Below are 12,605 nucleotides of genomic sequence, written 5' to 3' on the forward strand. Positions count from 1 at the left end.
ATACTAGACTATGTACCGTAAAAAGTTTCTGTCGAAGCAACATTTCGTAACTCTGCCCTGGAAAGATCGTATTGGCCAAGAGAAATGTGTTGCCGCGAGTTTAGAAATTATTCTAATATAGTGTGGCGACTTTCGCACCGGACATTTTAAATTGAAGTATTTTTTTTTTTCATTCAATAGCAGTTTGTTTTATTCTATTTTTGGTTTGCTTTCCGTGTGTCTTTCGATATGTATTTTTGTAACATATATCTAGTTGTCACTTACATTTAAAATCAGCAATCTTTACGACTTAGTCGAAGATCAAATTCTAAATAAAATCTAAATTATATTAACATATTAATATTGACATTGCTTGCGTTAGGGAAACTTCATTGTTGGTTCTTTTTTTATGCGGATTACTCCAGACATTACTGCTGAAGATTATTCCCAGAAGCTCTTCTGAAGGTATGCCATCTGGGGATGCCTTCAGTAATTCTTGTTGGGATTTGTCAAAGTATACCTGCTGGTGATTCTTCCAGAAATTCCTCCAGGCAATTCCTTTTGTGGATTCTTTCATATTATTTAATGGATTGCTTCTGGGGATTTTCCAGGAACATGGATTCCTAAAAGTGATGAATAAGGGATTCCTCCGATAGTTCTTTCTGGGGTTTAATCCAGGAATTCTAAGTTCCCTTTAGGTTTTTTTTCAAAAATTCTTGGAAGATTTCTAGAGAAAAAAATCCTGGAAAACTCCCATGAGGTACTCCAGGAGTAAGTACTTAAAACTCCAATAAAAAACACCTGAAGGATTCTCAGGAGAACTTCTGAACAATTCCCATAAGAAATCCTATAAGGACTTTTGGAAGCTCCTTGGATTCCTAGAAATAACTCATTAAGAACTCAGACCGACGATTACAAAGTTCAGCTTCCACCAGCTGACGAACGAAACAAAAAACCCACGACTTGATTTTACTGTCTCCAAAACCATGGCCATGCGTAGCACCTTTTTCCAACACAGCCTCCCGTATCGTTACAACTTGCGATTAGACCTGTGCGCCGACTATATTTTGCTTGGCAGAGGCGTCATCGGCGTCACGTCGGTGGCAGCTTTTGGCGGCGGCGGCGGTGGCGTGATCAAAATTTGACCATAATGTCAACATTGGGAAAGCAAATAAGTTGTCGTTACGCTCTAGAATTTGAGCTTTTTCATGACCATTGATGACATAAACTATTGCGTTCGAATGAACACCTTATTTTCTTTTTCATTTCTTTTCTGGCCCGTAACTGCGACCAGTGACCTATTCTTACATTACCCGTATCCTTAGTGTACCGTCGATGGGGGTGACAATGGGTCTGGGGGGTGAGATTGGGTCAAAACGGAGCAACATAAAATTTGAAATAGCTCATCAACTATCGCTAATTTATATTGAAAACTTTATATTATTCTAAAGAGGAGATGATCTTACACATCATGATGCAGAATAAGATGTTTAGCAATAATCGTTCTTTGGTAAATTTGTGGCTAAACTTATATGATGAAACTACTAGTAAATCACTCAGAAAAAAATTCTCCTTCACAATGTTTAACACAAGTACCTAACCATACATTTTCTTATAAGTGGTTAGCTGTAGGTATTACCTGGTTGATGCAATAAAAAAAGCGGGCTATCATTGCTCTTTTTATTTAAAAAATCATTATTTTCGACCCTATGTCTAAATATTAAGAATGGGGGTGAGATTGGGTCAAGCAAGTTATCAAGTGCACATAACCTTAACTAAAAAATAAACTTGTTATCCAGTCCCCATTTGTCGTTAGAATGGTGCCATGTTTACCGTATCTTAATAAAAGCACGCTTTCTTTCAAAAATATGTCGAGAAGAATCAAACGAGTGTGTTAATACGTTTAGTGCCTAAAATCATTTATAACAATACACCCATTCGTTTGGACAGCTCCTCTTATCATCAGCTAATCTATAGTGTACTGCAATATCGTAAGCTCACAAAATAGACTTAATAGCGTTCTTCTTCTCCACTCATTTTTGAAACTTCGAGGAAATATCGTGAAAGTACATGATCAGTTTATAGAGTTTATAACGGAGGGTTAAACATTTTTTATGCTGTATACTAAAACTATCATGTTTTTTTTTTACAATCATTCTTTCAATGCGCTCTCCCTCATTGTAATCTCCCCTCCACTCATGGAGGTTGAAACACTAAATGAGGATGATTATGATGGCTAGAAATGGTGATACAGGTTACAAACGTTATTAAATCAAATTTCAACCATTTTTTCGGTTGTATTAGCCCTTTTAGGTGGATTAATCATCTTTTAAAATTACCTAAGTTTTTATTCGTCATGATAACATTGTGTTTTAAGTAAGTTTACTAGATATGATTAATAAAATTAATTTATATTCTTAGATAGGTGATTTCGAATACTTTGACCCATTCTCACCCCCTCTAAGGGGTGAGATTGGGTCAATTTTCAATCATTTGTAGTTTAGTAGGCAATTCATATAACGTGATACTTTCTTGCTAAACTATCATTACCACATAGGAGAGTATACATACCAAATAAAAAGTTATTCCGACTTCAATTGCATTTGTTATTTAACAAACAATCTTTGAGTATCCTTTTTTGACCCATTCTCACCCCCAACGACGGTAGTGCATGTTGTACATTGCTAATGAAGGACAATACAATATCAGTTTTGTTACAGTTTTTGTTTTGTTTTCTTAGAACCTTCAGAAGCTATCAAATTTGATAATAAGGTCGCACTATTTACTCTAAGGTATTCCCGAATGATTTCAAAGAGGAATCTCAGAAGGAATCCACGAAGAAACTTCTGGACTAATCTCTTCAGGAATTGATGTATGAAACCCTAAAGGAACTTCTCCAGGAATCTCTGTTTGTTCAAGAATCTCTCTTAGAAACATCTAATGAAATCTCATATTAGAATTTTCGAGTAATTTCAGAAGGAATTCCAGGAGGAAACCCCGAAGTAATTCTAGTGTGAATTCCATGAGGAATCTCTGAATAAATTCGAATCACCAAAGGAATTCCAAGAGGGAACGCCTAAGTAAATCCAGGAGGAATCTCCAAAGATATTCTACGAGGAGTTCCCGTAAAATTTCAGGAGAAATCCCATAAGATATTACAGGAGGAATCCTCGATGGAAGTCCAGAAGAAATTCTAGAGGGAATTTTCGAATTAATTTCAGGAGAAATCCTCTAAGTAAATTCAGTAGAAATCTCTGTAGAAATCCCAGGGGGAACCTCAGCTGAACGAATTCTGGGGGAGAATCCCCGGAGGAATTCGAAACGGAATACTTGAAGGGTTATTAAGAGGAAAGCCTAAAGGAATTCCAAGACGAATCCTCATGGGAAGTCCAGGAGAAATCCTCCAGAGGAATTCCAGAAGTAATCTCCGAAAGAATTCCTGGAGGAATCCCCGAAGGTAGTCCAGAAGGAAGCCTAAATGAAGTCCAGGAGGAATTTTATAAGGAATCCCCGAAGTAATTCCAGGAGAAATCTCCGAAGAAATTCTAAGAGGAATCACCAAAGAAATTCCAGGATAAAATTGCGAAGGAATTCCAGGAGGAATCCACTATGGAATATCAGGAGGTACCCCCGAAAGAATTTCAGGAGGAATCCTCGAAGGAAGTATAGGAGGAAACCCCGAAAGAAAATCTAGGAAGTATCACTGAAGAAATTCCAAGAGGAATGAATTCCCGAATGAATTTCAGGAGAAATTCCCGAAGGAATATCAGGAAGAATCCTCGAAGATAGTCCCGGCGAACCTCTGAAGGAAGTCCAGGAGGAATCTCCGAAGAAGGGTATCCTGATATCCTAAAGAAATTATTGAAGGAACTACAAGATTCCCTGAAGAAACTCCTGTAGGAATTCCTGAATGAGATTCTGGAGAAACTCCCTGATATAACTCCTGGAGACATCCACGAGTCTTTCTACAAAAATCTCAATCTTAATTTACAATCTGAAAAAAAAAAGAAATCCCACGAATGATCCCTGAAAGATTCGCTAGAGGAACTTCTCGAAGAATCCTCTAAGGATATCGTGAGGGAATCTTAGAAGGAACTCTTATATTGGAATCCCCGAATAAACTTCAGGGAGAATCCCTGAATTCTCCTGAAGGTATATTTTGGATTCTGTCATAAAATTCTCTGAAGAAACTTTTATGGGAGCCCCTGAAGAAGGAATCTCTGAAGAAATATCGCAAGAACCCCTGAAACTCCTGGAGGAATCTCTGAAGGAACTCCTGGGCTAATTTCTGTAAGAACTGTAGAATTTCTGAAGGAACTTCAGAAGGAATCCCTGCAGGAACTCCTAGATTATTTTCTAAGACCTTCTGCAGGAGTTCCTGAAGAAATTTCTTACGGAATTCTTAATGGATCTCCAGGAGTACTTTTGAATCCTCCTGAAAAAAGGATACCTGAGCGAACTCTTGTTAAATAGCTTAGGGAACTTCTGAAGGATTTCCGAATGAACACCTTGAGGCATTCCTGAATCCTCATGGAGCTATTGGGAAGATCCTTGAACGAACTCTTGGAGAGATCACCGAAGGAACTTCTGGAGAAATCGGAAAGAACTCCGGTAAGAATCTCTGAAAAATTTTCATGAGGCATCCCAAAGTAATTCCAAGAGGAATCCCTGAAGGAGTTTCAGTAGGGATTGTTCAAATAAGCAAATGATCGCTTGATATACAGATGTTATCCAGTTACTACATAACTAGAAGGATTTGCCAGTTCAATTCAGGAGGATTACCAATGGAATCCAGTAACAGTGTAATCCAGAAGGATTGCCAGTGAAATCCAGGAGGATTGCCAGTACAATCCAGGAGAATTGCCAGTGCAATCCAGGAGGATTGTCAGTGAAATCCAGGAAAATTTCCTATAATATTCAGGGGAATTGCCAGTTCAATCCAAGAGGATTGCCAGTTCAATGCAGGAGGATTGCAAATGCAATCCATGAGGAAAACTAATGCAATCCAGGAGGATTGCCAGTGCAATCCAGGAGGATTGTCAATGCAATCCAGAAGTATTGCTAGTGTAATCCAGGAGGAATGCTAGTACAATCCAGGATGATTTCCAGTGAAATCCAGTAGGATTGTCAGTGCAATCCAATAGGATTGTCAGTGCAATCCAGTTGGATTGTCAGTGCAATCCAGGATGATTGCCTGTGCAATCCAGGAGGATTTCCGGTGCAATCCAGGATAATTGCCAGTGCAATCCAGGTGTATTGTCAGTGCAATCCAAGAGGATTGCCAGTGAAATCCAGGAGAGTTGCCTGGAAAATCCAGGAGGATTGCCAACGCAATTCAGGGGAATTGCCAGTGCAATCCAGGATGATTGCCAGTGTAATCCAGAATGATTGCCAATGCAATCCAGATTGATTGCCAATGCAATTCAGGATGGTTGCCAGTGCAATTCAGGAGGATTGCCAGTGCAATTCAGGACGATTGCCAGTGCAATCCAGGAGGATTGCCAGTGCAATCCAGGAGGATTGCCAGTGCAATCCAGGAGGATTACCAGTGCAATCCAGGAGGATTGCCAGTGCAATCCAGGAGGATTGCCAGTGCAATCCAGGAGGATTGCCAGTGCAATCCAGGAGGATTGCCAGTGCAATCCAGGAGGATTGCCAGTGCAATCCAGGAGGATTGCCAGTGCAATCCAGGAGGATTGCCAGTGCAATCCAGGAGGATTGCCAGTGCAATCCAGGAGGATTGCCAGTGCAATCCAGGAGGATTGCCTGTGCAATCTAGGAGGATTGCCAGTGCAATCCAGGAGGATTGCCAGTGCAATCAAGGAGGATTGCCAGTGCAATCCAGGAGGATTGCCAGTGCAATCCAGGAGGATTGCCAGTGCAATCCAGGAGGATTGCCAGTGCAATCCAGGAGGATTGCCAGTGCAATCCAGGAGGATTGCCAGTGCAATCCAGGAGGATTGCCAGTGCAATCCAGGAGGATTGCCAGTGCAATCCAGGAGGATTGCCAGTGCAATCCAGGAGGATTGCCAGTGCAATCCAGGAGGATTGCCAGTGCAATCCAGGAGGATTGCCAGTGCAATCCAGGAGGATTGCCAGTGCAATCCAGGAGGATTGCCAATGAAATCCAGGAGGATTGCTAGTGCAATCCAAGAGGATTGCTAGTGAAATTTGGGGGAGTTGCCTGGAAAATCCAGGAGGATTGCCAATGCAATTCAGGGGAATTGCCAGTGCAATCCAGGATGATTGCCAGTGCAATCCAGAATGATTGCCAGTGCAATTCAGGATGATTGCCAGTGCAATTCAGGAGGATTGCCAGTGCAATTCAGGAGGATTGCTAGGGCAATCCAGGAGGATTGCCAGTGCAATCCAGGAGGATTGCCAGTGCAATCCAGGAGGATTACCAGTGCAATCCAGGAGGATTGCCAGTGCAATTCAGGAGGATTGCCAGTGCAATCCAGGAGGATTATTTCGATATAATATTTGGAATATTTTCTGTTGGAGGAAGCGCTTGTTTATGGAAGATGCAGCAAAATCCAACCAGTTGTCGACTACCCGACCCCGAAGACCGTTCAAAATGTTTGTCGCCTTCTTGGAATTCCTGCCGAACTTTGCGGAAATTACGACGCAAATAACCAACCAAATGGAAGCAAAAAAGTTCAGGAAACAAAATTTCTTATAATATCTAAAATTATTGGGAAAGATAGCACTTGAGCTTGATTGACCGCCCGTAGATGCTACTTCAGATCGCCAGACCAGCTACACTCACACAAGGAACCAATGCGATTATCTGCCGGGGACTAGCAGGCATCTTCATTGTGTGAGCGTTGGTGATCTTCTATTTTTAGACGGCAATGGCGCCTGCCACGTCAGGTTGCAGGTCAATAATGTGACGAAGGGAAGGAAGTGATGATTGCAATTGTTTGTATCCATATCAGACCGAATATACCTCTGCGTCTGCACAAACTCATGCGGATGTCGGAGAGTTGGTGGGATATGGTTGGTAAAGGGTTCACACATTGGTGCGTGGATGCCAGGCGTAAGGTGATAGATTAGTGCGATTATTAATCTAAAGATAATGCGGTACTTTTCGCAGGACTGCATAACTCGTAGGTGTTATCTGATGGATTGACTCTGTGCTGTGAAAGTTGGAAAGAAGAGAAACAGACATTTCAACCCGTTTCTGTTCTAGTGATGGCTATGGACATGTGAATATACATGAGTTGTATATCATGTTTTTTGTTGATAGATACGAATGTTGCATTCCATTTCTCGCTTCAACTGTCGGACCTAACTATTGACTCGCTGTTATTTCAAAGGCAAGCTTTTTCAGTACATTTTTTCATTGATCCGCCTTCAAGCAGCGCAGGTAGCAAGCTTTCGTAAAGCGGGTGCACTTTATGTACATACTCTACCTTTGGTTCTAGAAACCGACCCTCTAGTGAAGAATTGCATTCACATGAACTTCTATAGACAGACAGAGCCAGTGCTCTCTAGTAGAGCCGCGAGATAGGGGATTCTGAGGCTGGATAGTTTTATTCTATGTATTTCCACACTACGGAACTATGAGGATGGAGGTTGACGTATGAACGAATTGTCTAGGATGTGATCGTCTTTCTAGCTATTTAACAGGCTGATTTCGTAAATCTAGTTCATGACAGGTTGGATCTATGTAGAATCTATTTGGTCCGATCAAATGTAGTTTTTATTTGTTTTGGCTAAGTCGTCTAAATAAAGCGTTCAAACAAAATGCTGTATCGTAGTTTATGTACAATTTTTTGATATTTTTGTATCTGTGTCCATGATCGTCTTCAATGGAAAATGTATTGTCCCCGAAGTTCAAAATCTCATCTGAAATTCTTCACCGTCGTCAATGAATGTGACTGACTCTCATGAAGTTAACCTACAAATGAGTTCTTCTTCAAACTCTGCTTTGAATACTTACCGATGTAGTTCTTGCCGAACAGCTGCATTCCCATCACGGCAAAGATGAAGATGATAATGCAGAGCACAAACGTCAGATTACCTAACGCACCCATCGTTCGACCCATGATGGAAATGAGTAAGTTCAACGTCGGCCACGATTTCGCTAGTTTGAACACTCGAAGCTGTGGGTGTGTGTGTGGGTGAGTAGTTGGCACGCGCGGTTATGGGTTATTTTTTGTTCAGTGTGTAGGCAGCGATGGGGTTAGTTTTTAGTTTTGGTGGGTGTGTATGTGTGTTTGTAAAGTTGCGTATGATTATCGAGAGTTAGTATTATAAAAAGAGAGAAAGAGAGAAGAAAAAGAAGCATATCGGGTAAAATTTGTAAATTCATTCCGAGAGTGTGGGTTGCGTTAGATGAAAGGATCTGTTGGTAAATTTTTACAGTGTATTTTGGAGTCACTAAATCTAGAGGTCACTAATGGAGTTCACTAAAGAGGGCATCCTTTCATACAGCCGCAGTCGATCTCACTTTTCAGGCGTCTAATGTAGGAAAGCTATTATGTATTGTTAATTTGCATTGAAATTCGAATTTTGCGGTGGTTTCACTAATTGTCGCTATTTGCAGATTTACTTTTCTTAGTGGTTATAATGTAGCGCTACAGCGTTGAATATATCCGCTAGTTGTACAGTTTTGGGCAATGCATTCAGGCAAAAATTTCAAGCTACGATCCTTAAAACAGAGAATAAGAGAAAATTTGGTATCTGGTGGAAGAAGAAAAAGTACTTCGAGGGAAGAAAAACGAGTGAACTATATGTGGAGAAGGCCGCACAGCTGCTGGTCCCTGCCGTGGCGCTAACCTGTGTAATTCTTGCCGAACAGTTGCATTCCCATCACGGCGAAGATGAAGATGATGATACACAGGACGAAGGTCAGATTACCGAGAGCGCCCACCGTGCGGCCCATGATCGAGATCAGCAAGTTCAGCGTTGGCCACGACTTTGCCAGCTTGAACACTCTCAGCTGTGTGAGGAGGATGCGGAGGGGTTAGTATTTTATACGGGGGTTTGGCTGACTATGCGTTGACAATATCCGGAAAACGTTCTAATAAGCAAATGATCGTTTGATATATAGATGTTTTCTTGTTACTATATAACCAGGAAGATTTCCAGGGCAAAAAAGAAGGATTGACATTGAAATCCAGAAGGATTGTTAGTGTAATCCAGGAGAATTTCCAACCGGAATTGGAAACCGGTAAGAAAGACAGTGAAACCCAAGAGGATTTCCAGTGCAATCTAGGAGGATTGTCATTGAAAACCAGGAGGATTATCAGTACAATCCAGGAGGATTGCCAGTGCAATTCAGAAGGATTGCTAGTGCAATCCAGAAGGATTGCTAGTGCAATCCAGTGCAATTCAGTGCAATTCAGGAGGATTGCCAGTGCAATCTAGGAGGAATGCCAGTGCAGCAATCCAGGAGGATTGCCAGTGCAATCCAGGATGATTTCCAGTGAAATCCAGGAGGAATGCCAGTGCAATCAAGGAGGATTGACAGTGCAATCAAGAAGGATTGCCACTGCAATTCAGGAGGAGTGCCAGTGTAATCCAGGAGGATTTCCAGTGCAATCCTTGTGGATTACCAGTACAATCCAATGCAATTCAGTGCAATCCAGGAGGATTGCCAGTGCAATCCAGGAGGATTGCCAGTGCAATCTAGGAGGAATGCCAGTGCAGCAATCCAGGAGGATTGCCAGTGCAATCCAGGATGATTTCCAGTGAAATCCAGTGCAATCCAGGAGGTTTACCAGTGAAGTTTTGGAGGATTACTAGTGCAATCCAGGAGGATTACCAGTGCAATCCAGGAGGATTGCTAGTGCAATTCGGGAAGATTGCCAGTGCAAGCCAAGAGGAATAATTCCATGATTATGGATTTTTACAGGAATACATCTGTACATCAAACAGTATGGTATGTAGACGAGCTATCGATATTCTATTCTATCGATCAGGTCTAATCCTTTCGATGATCGTTTCAACGGATTACCTATCTTCCATTCACACAACAATCGGGAAGCACTATTGTCACGGATACTAACCTAAAAAGGACAAACTGCGGAATCCCACCTGCTCCCATCCCGCCCCGAGAGCCATACTTACCAAACGGAATGAACGTAATACTGACAATCCCTGAACACCTTCTAGGCCCAACTCCAGCAGCGACAGGGCCACGATGATGAAATCGAAAATGTTCCAGCCCTCTTGGAAGTAGTACTTGGGACTCATCGCTATCAGCTTCATCGTTGCTTCGATCGCGAAGGTCGCCGTGAAAAACTGTAACACAATCACAGAGATATTGGAACGATTCGAGATGGGTCATCAGGGGGGTTATCGAAAGGACCCTTGCTCCCCCCGCGTCGGCTACTCACATAGTTACCACTCTTGAGGGCCCGCTCCATGTCCGGGTCCATATCGTGGTGATCCAGGGCCATGAACAGCGTGTTGACCACGATGCACAGGGTGATGAACAGCTCGACGAACGGGTCGAAAACGATGAATGAAACCCACTCCTGGAACTTGAGCCACACCCAGCAGCAGTCCCACACGCAGAAGATGTCGATCATCCGCATCGCGAACTCCAGGGCCTTGTCCTTGAACGTTGGACCGTCCTCGTCGTCGTCCTCTGTGGGGAAGTAGTAAACAGAGACTGAAAAACAGAGAGCCACAGCCACGAGCGCCGTTGGGAGTAGTAGTAGTAGTAGCGGTAGTAGCAGTAGTAGTAGTGCACCACCACCATGACGTACACACCCGGATGGGCCCCCAGAAACGAATATGAAACGGAGAGAAGAAAGAGGAAGAGAAACGGAAAAGAACCGGGATGGCCCCGAATTAGTGCTGGCGAGTTTGACTCAACTTCCTTGGTTTTGGTTTTAGTATTCTTTTGTTGGACATCGGTAATTCTTGCTTGGTTTGTGGCTGGCGTCGGTACCGTCCGTTTATGACGGCGTTGCAATCGGCAACGTGTTTCAATTTCAAGTGTTGTTCCAAAGAGAGGGGAAGAAGTACATTGGTTACTGCGGGAATTGATTCAAATCGAGAGTATTCGAGTGAGTGAGTTTGTTTTGAGTGTACTTTAGAGCTGATTGAGTCTCCTGTCCTGTGATTCTGGCTGTAAACGCACTAATCTATTCTAATGTTTCTATTCTATGCTCGCTAGGGTTAACTGTGAAAAAGCTGCTTTTGTGTAATTGCGAATTCTATCAAAAAAAGCCTTTTAGTGAGCCAGTGTGCCAAAAGCTTGGAGAATATGCGAAGGATCCTGTCGTAGATGAGAAAGTAGTGTTTATCTGTGACAGTATTTATAAAATGTACATAACTAAAGAAGTGGCTTATTTCATCTACCATAGGATCCTTGAACTGATGCATTTAGTTACAAGAGCTCTGACCGTCTGATTTGTACCACATTTTTGCAATCCCCTTACGATGATTTACGTCTTTGCCTTTAGGTCGCTGAACTCCAAAGCAATAGACTAATGTCGAATTCGTTTATTCCCGACGGTACACTGCACCGGTGTAGCAATTGACACCGGATAAACGAACGGTTTCGGTGCAAGTTTTTGACAGCTTTTGATGGTGTTAGTGAGAGCGGCAATTAAAATAATGGAGGATAGATAAGCAAAACAAAAGTTTCCATGACTTCCGCTGGTTGCACAAAATGTTGTGGCTTATCTCAAGTTCAAGAAATAATAGTTTCAAAAGTTTTTAACAATTAATTTGAATATGTATAGGAAGATAAATCAAAAATTAGGATTGATGAAACTTGTGAACTCCTTTTTTCCAAATTTTAATACTTTACGATCATCTTTAAACTTCCATAACTAGCTGTCCTGGCAAACTTGGTCTTGCCGGTGGTTTGACAACTATTGAGATCATTTTTCACCGTTCTCTAGATTACTGACAAAAGCACAAAACTGAACCTTTATCAAACAATTTTCGTTCATTAATAGTTTGAGCATAAAATTGAAAAATTCTGTGCTTTTATGAAATATGTGTTTTCTTTTTTATCACTGGAAACATGAAAAAAAAACTAAAGAAAGGAAGAGCGATCTTCAGTTTTATTCAAGGTTTTATTGTATATGGATGAAAGTATAATTTTCATTATACTCGAAAATTCAATATTTTTAAATAGAGGAAGTTTGGAAGCCGTAAGGCGAAACCTTCTTTATGTAATTGAACAAAAAAAATACTTCAGTAGCTTTTATCAACTATTATTTATTTTGGACAAACACTTTACAAATTGATTCTGAATTTTTCAAACTCAAGAGATGTCTGAGGGAAAATACCTTTTATAAAACAATGATTATTCATAAATCCCGACACATCTCGATAATCCCATTCAGCAAAAATTTGAAACATTGAAGATCGCCGCAGTGGCCAACAATCTGGTTTAAAACAAAACGTAAAGAAATAATGCAGTAAACTCACAATATCTCAAAATAAATCAATATCGAAGAAAACTGTTTATCTATTGCCGAAGTTAAAACCATCATTCCTATATCATTCATACCAAAACAAAACCACGATACAAGTTCAGCGATATGCATGTATTGGTAAACTAGCTTTATACCTGCTACACCGAGCTCAACCTGGGTGTAGTATTTTCTTGCACCGGTGCCAATCGAGTGTCAAAACAGAACAGTACCTGCGAA

At 41.3% G+C, this 12,605-nt stretch overlaps 1 protein-coding gene across 50 annotated transcripts in view; it reads right to left on the bottom strand.

The window, feature by feature from the left end:
• LOC109421922 (sodium channel protein para) overlaps positions 1-12,605 on the bottom strand; it is a 521,170-nt gene that overhangs the window by 117,443 nt on the left and 391,122 nt on the right. For 22 of the 50 annotated variants that reach the window (XM_062855141.1, XM_062855160.1, XM_062855153.1 and 19 more), the window contains 3 exons: positions 10,326-10,603; positions 10,057-10,230; positions 7,925-8,087 (listed from right to left, as the gene is read on the bottom strand). In XM_062855141.1, the coding sequence (XP_062711125.1) occupies positions 7,925-8,087; positions 10,057-10,230; positions 10,326-10,603 (615 nt within the window). Of the gene's footprint in view, positions 1-7,924; positions 8,088-8,763; positions 8,927-10,056; positions 10,231-10,325; positions 10,604-12,605 lie in introns of all 50 variants that reach the window. The other 28 variants (XM_062855155.1, XM_062855172.1, XM_062855127.1 and 25 more) reach the window with 3 other exon arrangements.

The sequence above is a fragment of the Aedes albopictus genome, chromosome 3 (assembly GCF_035046485.1).
Source record: "Aedes albopictus strain Foshan chromosome 3, AalbF5, whole genome shotgun sequence".
NCBI classification, from domain to species: Eukaryota; Metazoa; Arthropoda; class Insecta; order Diptera; family Culicidae; genus Aedes; species Aedes albopictus.